This window comes from Paramisgurnus dabryanus, chromosome 13 (genome assembly GCF_030506205.2).
Source record: "Paramisgurnus dabryanus chromosome 13, PD_genome_1.1, whole genome shotgun sequence".
In the NCBI taxonomy this organism is placed as follows: Eukaryota; Metazoa; Chordata; class Actinopteri; order Cypriniformes; family Cobitidae; genus Paramisgurnus; species Paramisgurnus dabryanus.
This window is the reverse complement of record NC_133349.1, coordinates 23,565,423-23,583,014: the sequence shown is the minus strand read 5'-3', so window position 1 is coordinate 23,583,014 and position 17,592 is coordinate 23,565,423. Positions and strand designations below refer to the sequence as shown.

Genomic DNA, 17,592 nt, shown 5'->3' with positions numbered 1-17,592 from the left:
TCATTTTTTTTAACAGTACGTTGGGTAAAATGTTACACAGTCACTAACACCAATTCGAGCCAGTGAAATTGTCAAATACAACCAAACATTTCCTACTTTGTAAAAATCATCCCCATTTCAGTATGGTATATATGATTTTAAATCCAGCCCACAATTTTGCCAAAACTCGTTTACATGTGAGTTACACACTGCTGGAGGCCAAGGTCAAGTTGAAAGTTGCTGTCTAGCCAGGGCCCTTGTTGTCATTGAATGCTAGACCGTCTGGCAGGAAACGACCACAAATCTCCGGCTGCATTGTAAACAGGAGCACAAATACTTTTCAGGTATTACACTGTTTGTGTTGTCACAGATTCAGCATGAGATTCTCTTGATCTTGTTTTCATTACAGCTGTTTTTGTCGCGTTGGCACGGAGGTCGGTCACTGCTGTAATTAATGTAAGAAGCTCTGGACAAAAAAGACAATATCAATTGTAGCGATATTATTATTATTATTATTATTATTATTTGTTTATTATTCTATTATTTAAAATAATTTTAAATATAGAATCACTTTAATGAAATGATTACACGTGAACGCCACAAAGATTACCAGCTACGAGAATATACACACTGTAGAAAAAAATCCAGCATTTTTGTCAAAACAACATATATTTTATGCTACTTTAACTTAAAAATTAAGTTAAGCAATTTCAACTTGTTTTTATAAGTTATGTCAACTATTTACAGGACAAAATTTAAAATAGTTAATTGAATTGACTTACAAAACCAACTTCATGCTGCATTTTTTTTACAGTGCAAGGTATCGGCTTCAGTCCATGATACTAGTTCAAATTTCAAATATATAACATTTTAATCTTTTTTGCTATAAACTTACCACAACACTTTTATTGTAGAATTAATAATATTTATTGTAACGAACTTTTAATATTAAGAGCTCTTAAAGTGTCACTTTAAGGCTGAATACTGCCAACCTCCACAATAAAGTCTGTCCGCTGTTTTAAATTAAATCAAATAAGATCATATGAAATTTTAAAAGAAAACAGTATCATTAATTTCAAAATTACTATTATTACTGTACACACAGAACATAGTTGTTTATTTGGATCAAAAGGATCAAAAGAAAATGTTTAGTTACCGAGAAGCAGTCGTTTTTATGTACGCTCACCATCCAGCAGAGAACACAGGAAATAATCTCGCTGGTGGCTTGGAAACACTGGCATGTTAGGCGCCAAGACCTATTTGATCTTTTTAAAGTTTCTCTAGCTTCTCGAGTGTCGTCTGTTTCACTTACAATAGCTGAACTGTGTAAGAGACAAAGTCAACATGTGAACAAACGGATGCGAGAATTGAGTGCATGGTGCACTGGACACAAAAAAGTCAATGCACTGCTAAACTCACATCTATAAGATAGCACCATGATAGGAGAATCGATTTCTCCATCATCGAAAGAAACGGTGAATAAGTGAAAACAATTAAAATTCAGCAGATTTGACGTAGTCCATAGTCGTCCTAGAAATTTGGTACTGTTAGGCCTACTCTATTTAAGGCTAAAAGAATGTATTTTATACATTTTATTAATGTTTATAAATCTTTAAATATGTTATGTTAAATGTACATAGTTGCATAGAATTTTGACGCTTTTATCCAGTGCTTTGAGGCACTTCTGGTTCGACTTTAAGATGTTTGAAGATGAGAAACAAAATCCTGATTTGGGAGAATTTAAATTGCTCAAAGACAACGAAACAGTCGATAAACGTGTCTGTATAATTCATATTGTCTTTAATTCATCTATTGTGGTATAGTACTGTTAAAGTACTTTTTAGTTTAAAAAATAATAATTTATTAGAATTTATGAAAAGAACAGACACGAACAGTCGAACCTAGACATTATTAATAATTAATGTTCATTTGAGTGCAAATAAGGTTGAAAACTGAAAAATAAAAATATATCGACACATTTTTCACTAATAATATGATCGGATAACATATAGACATTCTTTAAAAAATAAAATTTAGGTTAATATTGAGAATGATGTTACGATTTCCCTTCGATTTAAACTATTTTAAAGTCTTATCTAAACAAGCTAATAATTGACTGACTTGCCATTGCTTGATTGCTTGTTTTTGACAACGAAACGAATATTTACATCAAATGATTAATCTATTTGGAGACGTGTGAGATGAATGCACGTCAGTCACAATTTTGAATAAATGATATATGACTGATGCACTTCAAAATCTTAAACTATAAGTTTATATTACAATTTTTTTTTAAAACGATTTTATATAAATTTTGATGCTCAGATTTGAAAATTATGTTGTTTCATGTACTTTAAGTGGCCTTAAAACAAAATATAAGAACATAATTGTAACTATTACAGTTTTTTTATTTAAATATTTTACAAACGAAAACCTGATGTCCATTTTATCAGGTAAGCAACTTTACACTCGTCGTTCCCCATTTACTCTCAGTGCTGATAAAATGCTGCCAAACACCTTTTATTGATATTATTAAATCGTAACACCAACGAATTCAGAAAAGACAAAAACGGAATCTATTCATCTTCTATTTCACCACGCATCACTTTTATGTTTTTAAAATATTCTGAACATATGCTTTTACACATAATAATACATTTATCAATAATTTAAATTATTTGATCCAAACAGCCATGGCAGGCGTAGCTTTATTTTTTTAGCTTTACACTTAAGTTAAATATATTGATATACCAACTAAAATCGTGGCCTTAATATAAGAATTTTTTATTCTCTCCCAAAGTCCAAAATCCTGTTATTTTACAATTAAACAATATATACCATTGAAAGAATTAGTCCTCTAAATCAGCCTTAAAATGTTGCTATCCAAAGTTTTTAATTAAAAGCACAAAAAGACAATGAAAATGCTTATCTAGTTATTTGTAAAATGGTTTTGCTGCGAAATTTCACGTTTGCAGAGAACGAGACAAAAGGCCTCAGAGTGCACGAGGAAACACATTAAATCTGTTTAAATTTGGAATTTATCCAAATAATTGTCTTATATTTATTAATTGCGTGTTTGTTTTTGTGCACTATAAGTACAAATAAAAATATGGCTATAAACCTCATATATTGTAGGCGACTAAACGGACTGGATAGTTAGGCTATAATGTTTACAGTGTGTGTGTGTGTATGTTCAAGTTAGATTTCTCAGAAATAGTAATGCTTGTTTTGGAAATGTAAGAGTGATGTCTTTGTTGGCATGCTTTATCCAATTAAATACAAACAGCAGGCTAACCACATATTTAGACCACACCTGGACCTCGTGTCATGTCTCCATAATGAAGCCACCTTACGGACTTCCCGACTTTACATCAAATATTTTGTCAAATAATGTTTGCGAGTTGCTTGAACATTTAACACAACGCAGCAACACAGGAAGATAAGAGTTTTACTTTGAAAGTGGATGTCCTAACTGGTGGTTTTCATAAAATACACAAAGTTATACAAACATAAAACAAGAAATGTGTAACGTGTGTTTGATTATTCTTATCAATACTTAGTTTGTATGAACGAATCAGTTGTGTACATGTAAAGGTAGAATATCATTAAATCAGACTTTACCGATATTAACTGCAGATAGCTCAACATTTGTGTTGGATGTGTAGGTGTTTTAGAAACGTTTTATACAATTAATAAGCATTTGACTTTATATATCCATTGAGGACACTCATTGAACATAAACAAAAAATAAACTAATGAAATATAATATGAACAATACTCTTGTTAATAAATACCACATTTGCTGCATTAAGCAATTTTTATCATTGTCCACAAATCATACCAATCTGAAATGGCAGCTGCCACATGGGTTGGTCGACCAGGTAATGACAAAAGAGAGTAATAGATATAGACAAAATGCAGGTTTGTAAACATAGCATAATATACATAAAAAGCATATGTAAGGATGCTTCGGGTTCTACCTTTGAGGATGGATACAGAATCCTTTTACAGTCATTTCAGTGACCAGAGCATTTTATGCATTAAACCAGAATAGGATATCAGACTTTGGGGATGTCTGTAGTCTAGCTACACCCCCATGGTCCTCTGTTTGTAAGACCTGCCAGCTAGATAACAACACAGCACTTAGGCCTCTGTCCTTAATGGACTTTTTATGGTTTTGTCCTGTGATCATGTGACCTCTTGCATTATGACCTCTCTGTAGCGCTTTGGTAGGCAGATGAGAAACAGACTTGATTTTCCCTTGTTTTGGAAACCAGGAGAACAAGAGTAAGTGTGAAGGGAGGTAGAGGAGAAGAATTGTAGGAGAGACAATGAGATGGTGGAGCACAAACAGAGAAAAGAGGGAGGAAAGCTTGAAGAAAGCGAGGAATGACAATACTGAGCGGAAATAATGAGCGAGACTGAATTATTGTGAATATAATTCCTTACAGTTCTATTATTCACTCCATTAAATTGTGACAGAAGCACCCATCCAGATCTAGTTACCCATTTGTAGACCTTTAAAATGCAGCTTCATTTTCTACAGGTTCCTGGTCTTCTCTCCAGATAACAACATGCATCTGCCTGACCTAGAAACATCATTGTCAGAGCAGTTTTTATTTTGGACGTCTTAGCGCTGACCATACCACTTCTGCCTCCAACTTTTTGAAACCTTACAATAGAAGCTTTCATCTTACAAAGGAATAACAAGAGTTAAAGATTTCTCTTCCTTTAATTTCCATTTTTTTACATGAATATGACTTGTAGATCCAACATGAAGAACAACCAGCCTGCAACTATCAAAGTCCACATTAAGAACACAAAAAAAGAGATTTTTACTAACACAAAGGAGTGTAATGGTCAGCATTTGTGGTTATCGAGGATGAAATGAGCCGTTCTTTGACAAAAAAACATTATGTTGTGTTATTATCATGTAGTAATGTTTTGTTAGTCTTAGCCACTGAGGCAGTCCTAAAAAATTCCTCAAAATTCACAGCATCTAATCATAAGTCGACCGGTGGTTTACTATACGTGTAACATTATTCCAACAATGTGTATTGTGGCCTGTCGAATAAACCCTAAACAAACGCTTCCTCACACACACACTCACACACTTTATCCAAATAAATGACACATTAATTTCTGGCAAACTTATACTGGTCAATGTTTCGAAAGACATGGTTGTGTGCAAGATTGGCATAGCTGTGTGAGGCTGTGAAAGGGGCGAAGAATGATGCCTTCTACTGTCCCTCTTCCTCACGTAGGAACTGGAAGACAGAGGAGAAGTCTTTGCTGGCATAGCCACGTGCACACATTATACGGTAAATCTGATGGGCCAGAGAGCCTAGTGGCACTGGTGTCTTTGTGTTGGTTGCTGTATTCTGTGCAAGTCCAAGATCCTAAGGACACATGTGGAAGTTATAAAGATAGTCCATGATCGTTCTATAACTTTTATCTGTAGCATAAAATCACATGCTATTAACTAGTAACATTGCAACATAGCTGGAAGAAATCACAGAAGAAGTTAGAAAACGGACCAAACCTTAGCCATTAGTGTTGTTCCAAAACCCCCCTGGTAGTTGTTTGCTGAGGGCACTCCCTCCATCACACCCGGGACAGGGTTGTATGTATCACTTGACCAACAGCGGCCAGAGCTCATATTCAAGATCTTGGCTAGAAGTTTTGGGTCAAGCCCTAATCTGTAAGTGCACAGAGAAACTTTTTCATGAGTAGAAAAATAGAATGAATAATGTGAAAAATAATGTAATCTTTAGCAGGAGAAAGACAAAATCTGGGCTGTTAGGGCACCTATTAGAAAATCCACTTTTACAAGGTGTTTGGACATAAATGTGTGTTGGCAGTGTGTGAACACAACAACCCTACAATGAAAAAATGCACCGTCTCCTGTTTTGATTCTCTTGTTAATGTGATGTCACACTAACAAAGCCCCGCCCACACCCACTGACAGGTTAATTTTACCCAAAAGCTTTTCTAAATGTGTTTGTTAGCACGTTGTAGCACTACAGCTTAATATACTATTTTCTCAGATTTTGATTCACAGGAATCAAATCTATTTTAACTGAAAATGCTTAGTGCTGTTGGTGAGGGAGTGAGGGTAGTAGCTCATCTGGGTGATTCTCGCGAAATCAGACTTATGAGGTGTCATGAAACATTTTGATTAAAAAGCAAATGCAAAGTAGGAGTATCAAAATAAGAAGCACAGTTACAAACATCTCTTCATGTACTACTTTGCACATGATTTCAAATGACATCATACAAACCAATTTTTTTCCCACATTTAAGGGGGAAATTTTCATTACCGCAACATGTCCATGACTGGATTTGGGTTCTTTGACATGGAAATATTTATAATTAAAAAATAAAAAGCTTCAGTGCATGTTATACTATAAAAATTTACAGTAAAGAAACATGTGGTATTTGGTAAATGTAGAGACAATACTAAGGAATATAAATGTGTCCAAGACCAATTTTCTCATCCTCCGCAACAATTTTCAATCATTGTTTAAGCCAGTTTAAAAAAAAAAATTGTTGGAAGGGACATAATTGACAGTGACACTCAAGATGGCTACCAGGTAAGCAGTTCTTATTTTTTCTCTCCAGATAAAAGTTGACATTTTGTTTGTCATAGTACCTAGACAACTTTTTAGTTCTCATTACCGAAACATGAGTTTGAAAATGCATATATTTAATGTAGTATCATGTTGCGGTAATGATAATTTTTGATAATGATAATCTCAAAAAATGTAAATAATTCTAAAAGGATTTTTTTTAAATCCTCTAAAAATAATGGTTATAGTAAGTTCAGACCTTAATCTTATATGTGCAAAAAAAAATTGGCTTCAAGGGCTTTTAAAAAATTCTGATGCTGGACACCTTTCTAAATCTGGATTTCGTGAGAATCACCCATTTGCGTTTAAAGGTACACACATGAAAACAGCGCGTTTTAAGTCCCACCCCAATAAGAGGCATTTTGGACATGCTTATGCTATAACAGGGTTGCTGCAGGCTTCACCAAGTTCACCAAGTCAAATTTTAAGACTTTTTAAGACCTTTTTAAGACCATTATGAGTGAAATTTAAGACCAACGCAACACAATGATCTCAGAAATTCTGAAAACATTATATTTTTATTTTTATTATATAATTTTTTTAACAAATAAAATCCACTAATATGGGAAGATCAGTATGGTAAGCTGCTGATATGTGCCTTGTTAACATGTTTTCCATTTTTTTCACCCATACGTTACATGCAAAAATATGCACTATACCGCCATCGCATTTATTCGCCTCTCTAATTACACAATAATTAAATGAAAATGAGATTTACCATTTAAAAGGCTGTTCGTGGTTTGTTGTGTGTTGCTTACAAGACCGTTTCTAAATCCGAAGGCTGTAGCCTCCAGAGGTCGCATTTGTAGGCTACATATGTCATCAAGATTAGCAGATTAAAGTCAAGGGAGTAAACGCGCATGGAGCAGGTAAACAAAAGCTTCCTAAGTGAAAACTGTGCAACACTAAAGTTGACTAGTCGTTGGTGGCTCGGGACTCGACGGACTGACTGTTTAAGTTGATTTTCAATAAAGCAGTGTTGATTTTTTCGCTTCTGGGTCCTCTGTTTCAGAACCTGGCAAATGCTCAGGTAAGCCATGGGCTAGTTGGTTAAATTAACACAGAAAAGATTTTTGCTTTTATAAAACTGCATTTAAGGTTTGTTTCTCGCCAAACCTAACAGTATACAGTCAGATCACAACACCTGAAATATAGCTTATGGCATGAATTGCGTGGATTATAATAGCCTACATTTATATCCTATTTAAAAAATAATGATTAAAAACTGGATTGAAGTGCGATTCAGCGACGCGCGAAGTGCAGAACTTTTTCTTTTAGAAGCCCGCCCATCAAATACTTTCTTCCTCCGTCACTGATTAGTTCTACAGCATTTTAAATTACTATTTTATTTTTTGCGGACAACGCTTTTCGGGAATAAACAGAGGTAAGAAATGTAAGACTTGGGTTAATTAAATTTAAGACCTAGGATGAAAATTTGGCCGTTTTTAAGACTTTTTATGGCCTTAAATTTAACTTTCTGAATTAGACTTTTTAAGACCCCGCGGGAACCCTGTATAACAATAACAATGATCTGTGGGGTATTTTGAGCTGAAAAGGCAGAAACACATTCTAGGCACACCTGAAAATTACATTACATTACATTTCGTAAAAATTGGCAAAGTGTGTGCCCTTTCAGGCCTGTTCACACCAAGAATGATACAGATGACTGTAAAAATATGAGAGTCCACATCACAAATAAACTGATAATTATACGGAGTAACGATATCGAGATCACGTTCAAAGTGTTTTTAACCATTTGACGAAGGATAAAACAATGACAGCTAATAAATTTAGCTATCTTTATAATTCTTTGTGTAAACAGGTGTTAAATATGGTGGTTCGATCAGTAGGTTATTAAAAATTATTCACTATTATTATTTTGTAGTGATAGTGAAAATGCACCTGATTCCCAAGTTCATGGTCTCTGCTGTTCCAATCATCCCAATGGCCAGCAGCATGTTGTTGCAAATTTTAGCTGCCTACAAACAAGCCAGAAAGGACCCATAGTAACATAGCATATTCCCATAAACAGCATTGCATTCATAAATGCACATTTTATCCGTACCTGCCCTGTGCCGACCTGGCCGCAGTACACTATATTAGCCCCCATACAGCTCAGAAGCTCCTTGGTCGCGGTGAACTCCTCCTCAGGCCCACCCACCATAAAAGTGAGCTTACCCGAAGTGGCAGCACCGACACCTGTGAAAATGAGGAAAACTGTGCAGATCAGACATACCGTTTCAGTATGTTAAACACATTAGGCTGATAGACGAGTTCAAGTTCTGCAGGACGATAACAATGGAAGAGTTTCGTAAATGGCAAATGAGTCATTGTGTCTCGTGAACACATGCACAAACAAGTGACTGAACGAATGGGCATTCAAAAGCCAATACAAACCTTATCATACCTGTTTGAACTAAATATCGCTAAGATGAGAACACACTAGCACCATCGAAGTGCCACAATTAGGAAAGTTCTATAAATACACAAGCACTTCGCCATCTGCTGTGAACACAGACAGGCATGACGTCAGGGCCAGTTTGTTGTGGCTCATGTTTCATTAAGCCTCCTTCGCAGGCGCTAACATGGAGCTGAGAATAATGTCTGGAGGGTCTAACTAAAGAGAATGAGCAGGTCTGTGGATTTCTTATGACTGCTTTACAAACCGAGAGCTGGTCCAGCGGTATGTTAGCCAAACCCCACTGACGCATATGAACTGGGAGAGGCTACAATTTAAGGAAAGCAAACTAGAAGCACATTGTTTTTTATGTGCCCAAAGACCAGAGGGAACAACTTCCTGATTACAAAGGAGGATCACCTTGAAGAGGAAACGGCCTGCTGACTGAGTTAAACATTCCTTGTGTTGTTACATTACAACACGGGGCGGTTTTCACACCTCAAGACTTCATAAAAGCGACACACATGTTAAGATCCCTCATGAAAACATGTATGTGTATGTACATTAATACAGGTTGTACAACCATGCATCATAGTTTTAGGAGCTTAGTATAAAACTTGTTGATCCGGCAAAATGCAGAATATGGTGCAATTTCCCACATAAATCTTAATAATGAAAATAACAGTGGAAACAGTGGTGCAGATCAAGATGTAATGCAGGAATGACTCTTTAACTACCCTTGCGCTTTAATCTGCTCCAGCCAAATTCATTGAAGAGAGCTGAATAGCTTTAATCCAGTGCAGTGGGAGGGACGGTGGAGACATAAATCTCTGTTAATCTACTGGACTGGGTCGTAAAAACATGGTTGAAAAGCACAAAGCATGCGCAGGTCTTATTATGTAGAACAATTTTCAAATGCAGGACAAACTGTGCGGAAATTAAACTCTGTCTGTTCTGTTTTTCCTCACCCCACATTCAAAGCAAACCCCAATACTGCACAGAGAGGTCTTGGCATGCTTAGTATTGGTTTTAGATTAAACCCTTTTCCTTATCCACCAAAATGTTGCTCCCACTTGACCAGAGATCTGATGACATGCATACATCATGGTGCAAGAGTTTATTTTTACCCGTTAAAGGAGGATTACCAAATATAATAAGATATTGACCAAATGTTTGAGCTGTTTAGTTTCATTCAGGAAGGATTGTGAAGAGTTACTGGAGACTTGTTTTTAGATGTGGAGATTTGCATGTTGTGCATCAAAAGAGTCACATTTATTTTAATATCAATAAATATAAGGTAGGGCTGCACGATAAATTGCATGCAATTGGCATGCGCATCTCATCAGTAAAGCCAGTTCTTTAACTTGTTGTAAGCCCCCCCCAAAAAAAGCGATATTGCCTAGTTTGGCAGTGAACTACGGCTTTGTGTAGTAAATGCCGCTCCATCCAAAAGCTCAATGATTGACTTTAAATAACATTTTCATTGCCATTAAATTGAAATGACTAAACTTAAACATAAGAGTCTGATTAAAAAAAGCTAATTTGCATGAAAACATGTCAGATGCACTTTGAGTTTTTTTGCATCTGAGCTCTTAATTTCTACTGAGTAGTGAATGATTATGTAACAGACTGATACTTTTATTTGATACTGAAGAATGAAGCTTTGCACAGCTTCAGCGTCTCTCTTCCCAATGGCACTCCAAAAAGCAATAAGCATAAAGTGGCTGTGTGACAACAACAGACAGAAAAGGCAATAAAACAACTGTATCATTATAATAATTGATTGTTGTTCAAAGTCTAGACCTCAGATATATCTACGCAAGGCTTTCTCTCATAAATATGCTTCTGTAAGATGATACATGAAAGATCGCCGCATTAATGCCACTGAATCTGAGCACTTGTCTACATCCATATCATGCGAGGACATAGCTCAGGTCACAGGATCAATTTCCAGATGCTGGCTTTTGATTTAGTCTATAACTCAAAACCTCCACACCAATGGCTGGATTAAGAAAATGGATGAGATGAGACTGGTAATAAAACTCCTATCAACAAACCTGCAAATCACCAACCGCAGAGGGGTCTTTACATTCAACTTAGCATATACATTTTAAGATTTTTTTACTTTGAGCTGAAGATTTTTTCCGTCTTTGGATGATAAAACTTTAGAATTAGGGATGCACCGAATTTTTGGCGACCAAAATTATTAGTCCAAAAATAGCAAAAAACAAGTGAAAAGGCAAAATAAATTTAACAGAATAATGAGGTCTTTGATGACAGGATTAAATGGCAACCAGCGGAGAGAGACGCGCGAATGCAGCAAATATGTTGGTAAAAGCATTTTAAAGTGTCTGAGAAAGACTAAAAACATACAGCACTACAAGTTTCATTTATCATTTAAACTCAGGACATCCTGAACACCATGCAGCGTAAGACTCGGTGGCGGCGATCTGGGGTAACTTATTTGTCTTCTGAATCCACAAGCATGTAGAACGAGAGACTTTAGCTCTTCATCTCATGTCATAGCATGAAGAAGAGCATCAGCAGTATGTAATAAAAACTTCCTAGAACAAGTAAAGTCCTACAATGACAAACACCACTTTGTTGAGCGCTTTGTCCCTCTGTCATTGTCAATCTTGCCACAATCTCTCACTACGTCCCTTTGCTCGTGCTTGACCGCGCACACGGCGCGCATCTGCTGCTCAACATACAGTACAGCATAAGCGTCGTTGCAGATTTCTTAAAGGTCAGGTTCTACCTGAACCCATTTGTTAAACCCTAGTTAGTGTGTTATGTTGCTATAATAGCATAAATAAAAGCTGTAAAATGATAAAGCTCCAAGCTTGCCAGGCGATATATTTTCTTTAACAGAATTCCCCTTTCAAAGCCTACAGCGAACGGCCGGATTGGACTACAGCCCTCTACTTTCTGCTTTAATGACGTCAACAAAAGAGTTTTTGACTAAACTCCGCCCACAGGAATATGTCAGTCGCCAGCTAAGCTCAAACAGCTCTGCTAAGCTAAGCTGCTATCGAATCACAACACACTAAACAAACTACACAATCAGAACTTGTTACGTATTTCTGAAGGAGGGACTTCATAGAACAAGGAAGACATCAGCCCGTTTTGAGAACAGTGAAAACTGCGTTATGTAGATAAGTAAATTGTGTGAAAAATACTGCTTTTTTACATGTGAAACATGAACACATGTTCGGAAAAAATTATAGTTGACAAAATAATTAGGAAAATGATAAATAAATAAAACAATTTGGTTGTTCGGAATTCGGCTGAGATTTTCTTTTATTTGGCCTCGGCCAAGAATATTCCTTTTGGTGCATCCCTATTTAAAATATATAACTCCAAACTACAGTACTGTAATGCAACAGTAGCTCAAGTTAGTAACAATAGCTTTTGGCAAGCAAAGACAAAAAAATGGTTGCAATCAGGCATGGATCTTAATGCGAAACTTGAATTCCATCTGCATAAAACACAAACCTGTAATTGCAAAAACCACACTGCTTGAACTGCAGCCAAAAGGTAAAGAAACAGGTAGTTCTTCCCACACAGGGAATAGTTTTGGAACAGACTATGGGCATGATTTATGAAACCTTGCACTAGCAAACATGTACTACATGTGTTATCTACATGTCTATGTGTGGTTTGTGTGCATTTAAAACAGTTCTCATATTTCTAACCGTTGCGACATCCTACGTCACTTTTTTGTTTGCCTTTCACATTGAGTTGTGTAGGAGTAGAGAATTCTTTGATCAATGCAGACTCACCTCCAGACACAGGGGCATCCATGAAAACTGCTCCTGTTTTCTCTGCAGCAACTGACATTTCCTTTGATACAGCTGGATCAATGGTGCTGGAATCAATGAGTAGAGATCCTTTCTTCACTTTCCTGTTGGATAAAAAAATCAGTGTGATACATATTTAACTTCTTTTAAATTAAGTGTTGATCCTGTCTGTGAAAACACAGCTTAAGTGTTTTTATAGGAAAGAGGTCCTTACTTTAGAATGCCATTTGGGCCGGTATACACATCTATAACATTGGGACTAGAAGGAAGCATTGTGATGATGCGATCCGCCTTTTCTGCCACATCTGCAGGGTTGTCCAGAATCTGAAAAATGAAGTCAATTTCAAGCTATGTGTCTCTCAAACATATATAAATGTTCTCTATACAATCACTCTTAAAGGCAAAATCTATCAAAGCATGTGGATTATAATGTTTTATTTCAGTTATCCTGACCTGGGCTCCAAGATCCTGTATCTCTTTGCAGGACTCTGGAAATACATCTGAGGCTATCACTGGATATCCATGTTTTATGAGGTTCTTTGCCATTGGGTTTCCCATGTTCCCCAGGCCAATGAAGCCCACCTGGGTTTTAGAGGCCATGGACCTGACTGAGACTTAAAGGAGAAATAATTTAGTTAAATTTAGGATTTAACATTGGACATTTTAGTATGACAATGACAAAGATTTCAGTTTAGATCTTTACCCCGTTTGCACTTGGAATTAAGATCTTTCAAAAATGATCTGATTATAACATGTCAGTAAAAACTCATTTGCTATCCCAAATATGACCACCTTGATCTCAAATGTGTTCACTTGTGAATGGTAGTACATACAACCGGTGTTAAATTTTCTGCCTCTTGATCAACACGCAAAGACCTTACATTATCTATATTACATTATCATGAGGGACAGTGTTAAAAATGCATGTCACTTGGGGTGGCATCGTGGCCTGATGGTAAGATTTAGGCTTGTAACCCAAAAGTAACCGAATCAACGTTTGATTCTTATGACCAGCAGGTAGCAACTGAGGAGCCCTTGAAGAAGGCACCCTTTGCCCCGTTTCTTACCAGACAGCAGTGGTTATGTTCACATGAACAAAGTTTTGTCAACTGAAATTCAACTGAATTTAATAGACGGTTTCAGCAGTAACAACATAAACAAGCGGCAGTCGTGGTCTGCACGTAACTTCTGGCAAACTCTGCTAAGAATAAATAACAACAAAGTTCTTTAAACGTAGTTTATTTATATAACAAGCAAAAAAACAACACATAGATTACCTAGGAAACCAAAACATTTGTTATTTTCGATAAGGCATTTGTTCAAGAGATCAGTTTAGCAACTAGTCAGACCATGAAAAAAACGAAACCGGAAGTAAAGTTCGGATCCAGGCGTGTATCGCGTCAGCGCACGTGCGTCCGATGAAACAGTCTAAACGATTGAAGGTTACGACAGTACAGTTTACATGCACCCCAAACATTGCAATCTGATTAAAATATTTGTTTATATGTACATTCTATGTAATCCGAACCGGCCCCATTGGACATTCAAAACTAGCACAATAGCATCCCAATTACTATTCACAGTCCAAATGCCTATAAGTAATAAACAAAATCCTTTTAGATTTATCCTGCAGGACATAAACAACCCGTAGAGACAGTTTAAACAATAGCCAAATCTTAACTCAAAAAAGAGCAGAGGACTTGGCAACGCCACCCAGTGCAAAGCATCTCTTGAAAACACAATTTTCAAAAGGCACAATGCTATTTTATTGCTTTATGCAGCCTAATGTTATGAAACTACACATGAACACTGTAGAATGTACAACGTGTAACCCTATTACCTTAAAGGGGACATTTAACAAAGACTTTTTTAAGATATAAAAAAAAACTTTAGTGTGCCCGGAGTAAGTAAGTGAAGTTTTAGCTCAAAATACCATATAGATAATTTATTATAGCATGTTATTGTAGCATGTAGACTATTTCTTCTGTCGACTAATCTAGCGATTATTTTTCCGATTAGTCGACTACTCTAACGACTATTTTTTATTATTAATACAGTGTTCTTTTTTTTATTTGCTATTTAATCTGTTGGATAATCTGTTTTTCTACTCTGTCTGATCTGACAGTCATTGTTTGTTTTATTGTATTTTTAACACAACTGAATGCTATTTTCACATATTATCTGATCTGTTGTCAGACATATAGGGGCGGTTTCCCAGACAGGGATTAGACTAGTCCTAGACTAAAATAAATATAAGAGCTGTCCAAACTGAAAACATCTTGCACTGACATATCTTAAAATACATCAGTTCCCTTAGTTTGGCCTAAAAATGCACACAAGTACTGTTTTAAGTAAGGCATGTTTGTTTAAACTAATTATATTTCTTAATTAAACTAAGGTCTAGTCCTGGCATAAACTAATCTCTGTCCAGGAAACCACCCCAAAGACTATTAAAATAGTGACTAAACATGACCCAATAACCTTGTGTTTAATCCAACCAGCTGTTACTTTAACTACTAAGTTACTAAAATCTTGATTTATAAACGCGACATCGCAGACAATTCGGCGCAAATTAAAAAAATGCCATTACACAGAGTTCCTACAGAAGGCATGCGCGGGCATAGGAGAGAGAGAGAGCTCGCGCAGTGTATGTGGGGAAACACTGCTAACCTCATGATAAACTCGAATCAGTCGTCTTCTCTGCCAGTAACATCTGACGTTTACGTGAAAATGCAAGTACACAGAGGAATCCGCATGGAAAACACAGCCAACTTTTAATTCTTTCACTCAGTGTCATGTATGAGAGGCGCTGTCTAGGGGCTTCACGCAGAGAAAGAGAGAGAGCGCGCGTGCATGTGCACAAGAGAGGCACCACCGAGCGCTCACAACAACAAATGAAGCCGTTTTAAATGAAAATAAAAATGTAAATGTTGCGGCCATTGTTGATTTTGTGGCGCACACAAACAAAACAATGTATGTATAACACTGCCAGGAGCAGGAGCCGCCATTAGGCGAAATTAATGTAAACAGCGACGCGTCGACGCATTTTACGCATGTCGACGTATTTTCATAGTCGACGTAATCGATGACGTCGACGCGTCGTTGCAGCACTAGTAGCATGTTGAAATTGTCGCTTTGTAGGTGTGAGCAAAAAATGTGCTGTTTTTGGGTGTGTCCTTTTAAATGCAAATGAGTTGATCTCTGCACTAAATGGCAATGCCATGGTTGGATAGTGCAGATTAATGGCCAGTATTATCCCCTTCTGACATCACAAGGGGAGACAAATTTCAATGACTCAATTTTTCACATGCTTGCAGAGCATGGTTTATCTTTGTCACATTTTCTAGGTTAATAGAAGCACTGGCGACACAATTACAGCACTTAAACATGGAAAGTCAGATTTTCATGATATGTCCCCTTTAATAATGTGTTTCCGTGATGAGAATTATGTAAGACGTAAATATAAGAAATGAACTTGAGCACAAAAGTTCTGCGCATGTGCAAAAAGTAGTTTTATATCTGACTGAAAAAATTAATGCGTTTACGTGCATACTTTTCTCTTGCTGATCGGATCACAGATCGGACTACACCACACTCTTCAATACGATCCAAATTTGCATCCGATCGACCTCAATTGTATTGATAAAGGTGTTTACAGAAAGGCTTTTCAATACAATTGAGCCATCAATACGATAACAAATGGATTATTTGGTTGCATGTAAACGTACCTAGTGACAGCTGCCCACTGCTCAGTGTGTGTGTGTTCATTGGTTTTGGTTACCATACTTTCACACTTTTTACTTTATTTTTACTGACTTACATATCATTGTACAAAGTCAGTTATAGGTTTATAATGACATGAGGGTGAGTAAATAATGAATAAAGTGCTTTGGGGTGATTTAAAAAGGGACTGAGTCCAAGGAGTGAATTTCACGAAGGGGCAGAGTTCCGATTCAAAATGTCAAAGATTTCCATCTTTTAACATATCCATGCAAATCTCATACATAAGTATTGTAGGATTTCCTAGATCTATGGTTCACAAATGTAAAATATGTCTCAAACTAGGGACCCCTCTCTCTGCCATTTTACTACTGCCTTTACTTAAAAGATACACAAGATTAAGTTGTATAAAAACGTAATGTTTATCTATATCAAGCAATATAAAAATATATAAATTAAACGGTAACTTATTCAAATGTTTATTACTACTTAAAGATCTTTAATTTAGTTGCTTTCTCAATTACGATTTGCTCTCTGGTCATATACCTCAACCATCATGCTTGATCACATTTCACACGTGTATCTAAAGCAATTTAAACAATTGTACAACTTCCCATTACTCAGTAGAAAGGCAGCTCTGTACAGTATGACAACTTGAAGCGTCTATTTGTTCTAAGGACTGACCATGACCAATGACACACGACTTTGACTTTAGCCTGATGGCTATTACCGAGCGCTTCCAATTCATTGCATCAGATACTTACTGCATGGAAAACACGCATGCGTAGAAAATAATATTAAAGAGAAACAAAGATATTTAAAGTTAACAGTAGAAACATATTACCCTGCATCGCGTTGACATGGTTATACCACTTTCCCACTAGGCAACGCGAGCCCCTAAACAGAGCGGCCATGCTGCTTCACTGTTGACCTTCGACTTACAAGTGACGGCATTGGATGGTTGATGATTGACATATTTTTCATCCATACATTTAATCGTGTAGATTCATTTTTAACCAATGGCATACAAGTGAAGGCGGGATATTCTTGAAGCGTCCAATAATAG

At 36.5% G+C, this 17,592-nt stretch overlaps 1 protein-coding gene across 1 annotated transcript; it reads right to left on the bottom strand.

The window, feature by feature from the left end:
• Window positions 1-4,692: 4,692 nt before the first annotated feature.
• hibadhb (3-hydroxyisobutyrate dehydrogenase b) lies at window positions 4,693-17,481 on the bottom strand. The gene is made up of 8 exons (XM_065261337.1): window positions 17,371-17,481; window positions 13,260-13,420; window positions 13,021-13,130; window positions 12,789-12,910; window positions 8,674-8,807; window positions 8,511-8,587; window positions 5,522-5,678; window positions 4,693-5,378 (listed from the first exon to the last, which is right to left on the bottom strand). Exons 1-8 carry the CDS (start codon window positions 17,438-17,440, stop codon window positions 5,220-5,222), a joined length of 990 nt encoding a protein of 329 aa, XP_065117409.1. The 5' UTR covers window positions 17,441-17,481; the 3' UTR covers window positions 4,693-5,219.
• Window positions 17,482-17,592: the final 111 nt, after the last annotated feature.

Coding starts and splice junctions, on each gene's coding strand:
- hibadhb (XM_065261337.1), bottom strand. CDS start 17,440: ATGGCCGCTCTGTTTAGGGGCTCGCGTTGCCTAGTGGGAAAGTGGTAT. Junction 13,131..13,259: donor TACAGGATCTTGGAGCCCAG/GTCAGGATAACT, acceptor TTCATTTTTCAG/ATTCTGGACAACCCTGCAGA. Junction 5,379..5,521: donor GAACAACACTAATGGCTAAG/GTTTGGTCCGTT, acceptor ATGTGTCCTTAG/GATCTTGGACTTGCACAGAA.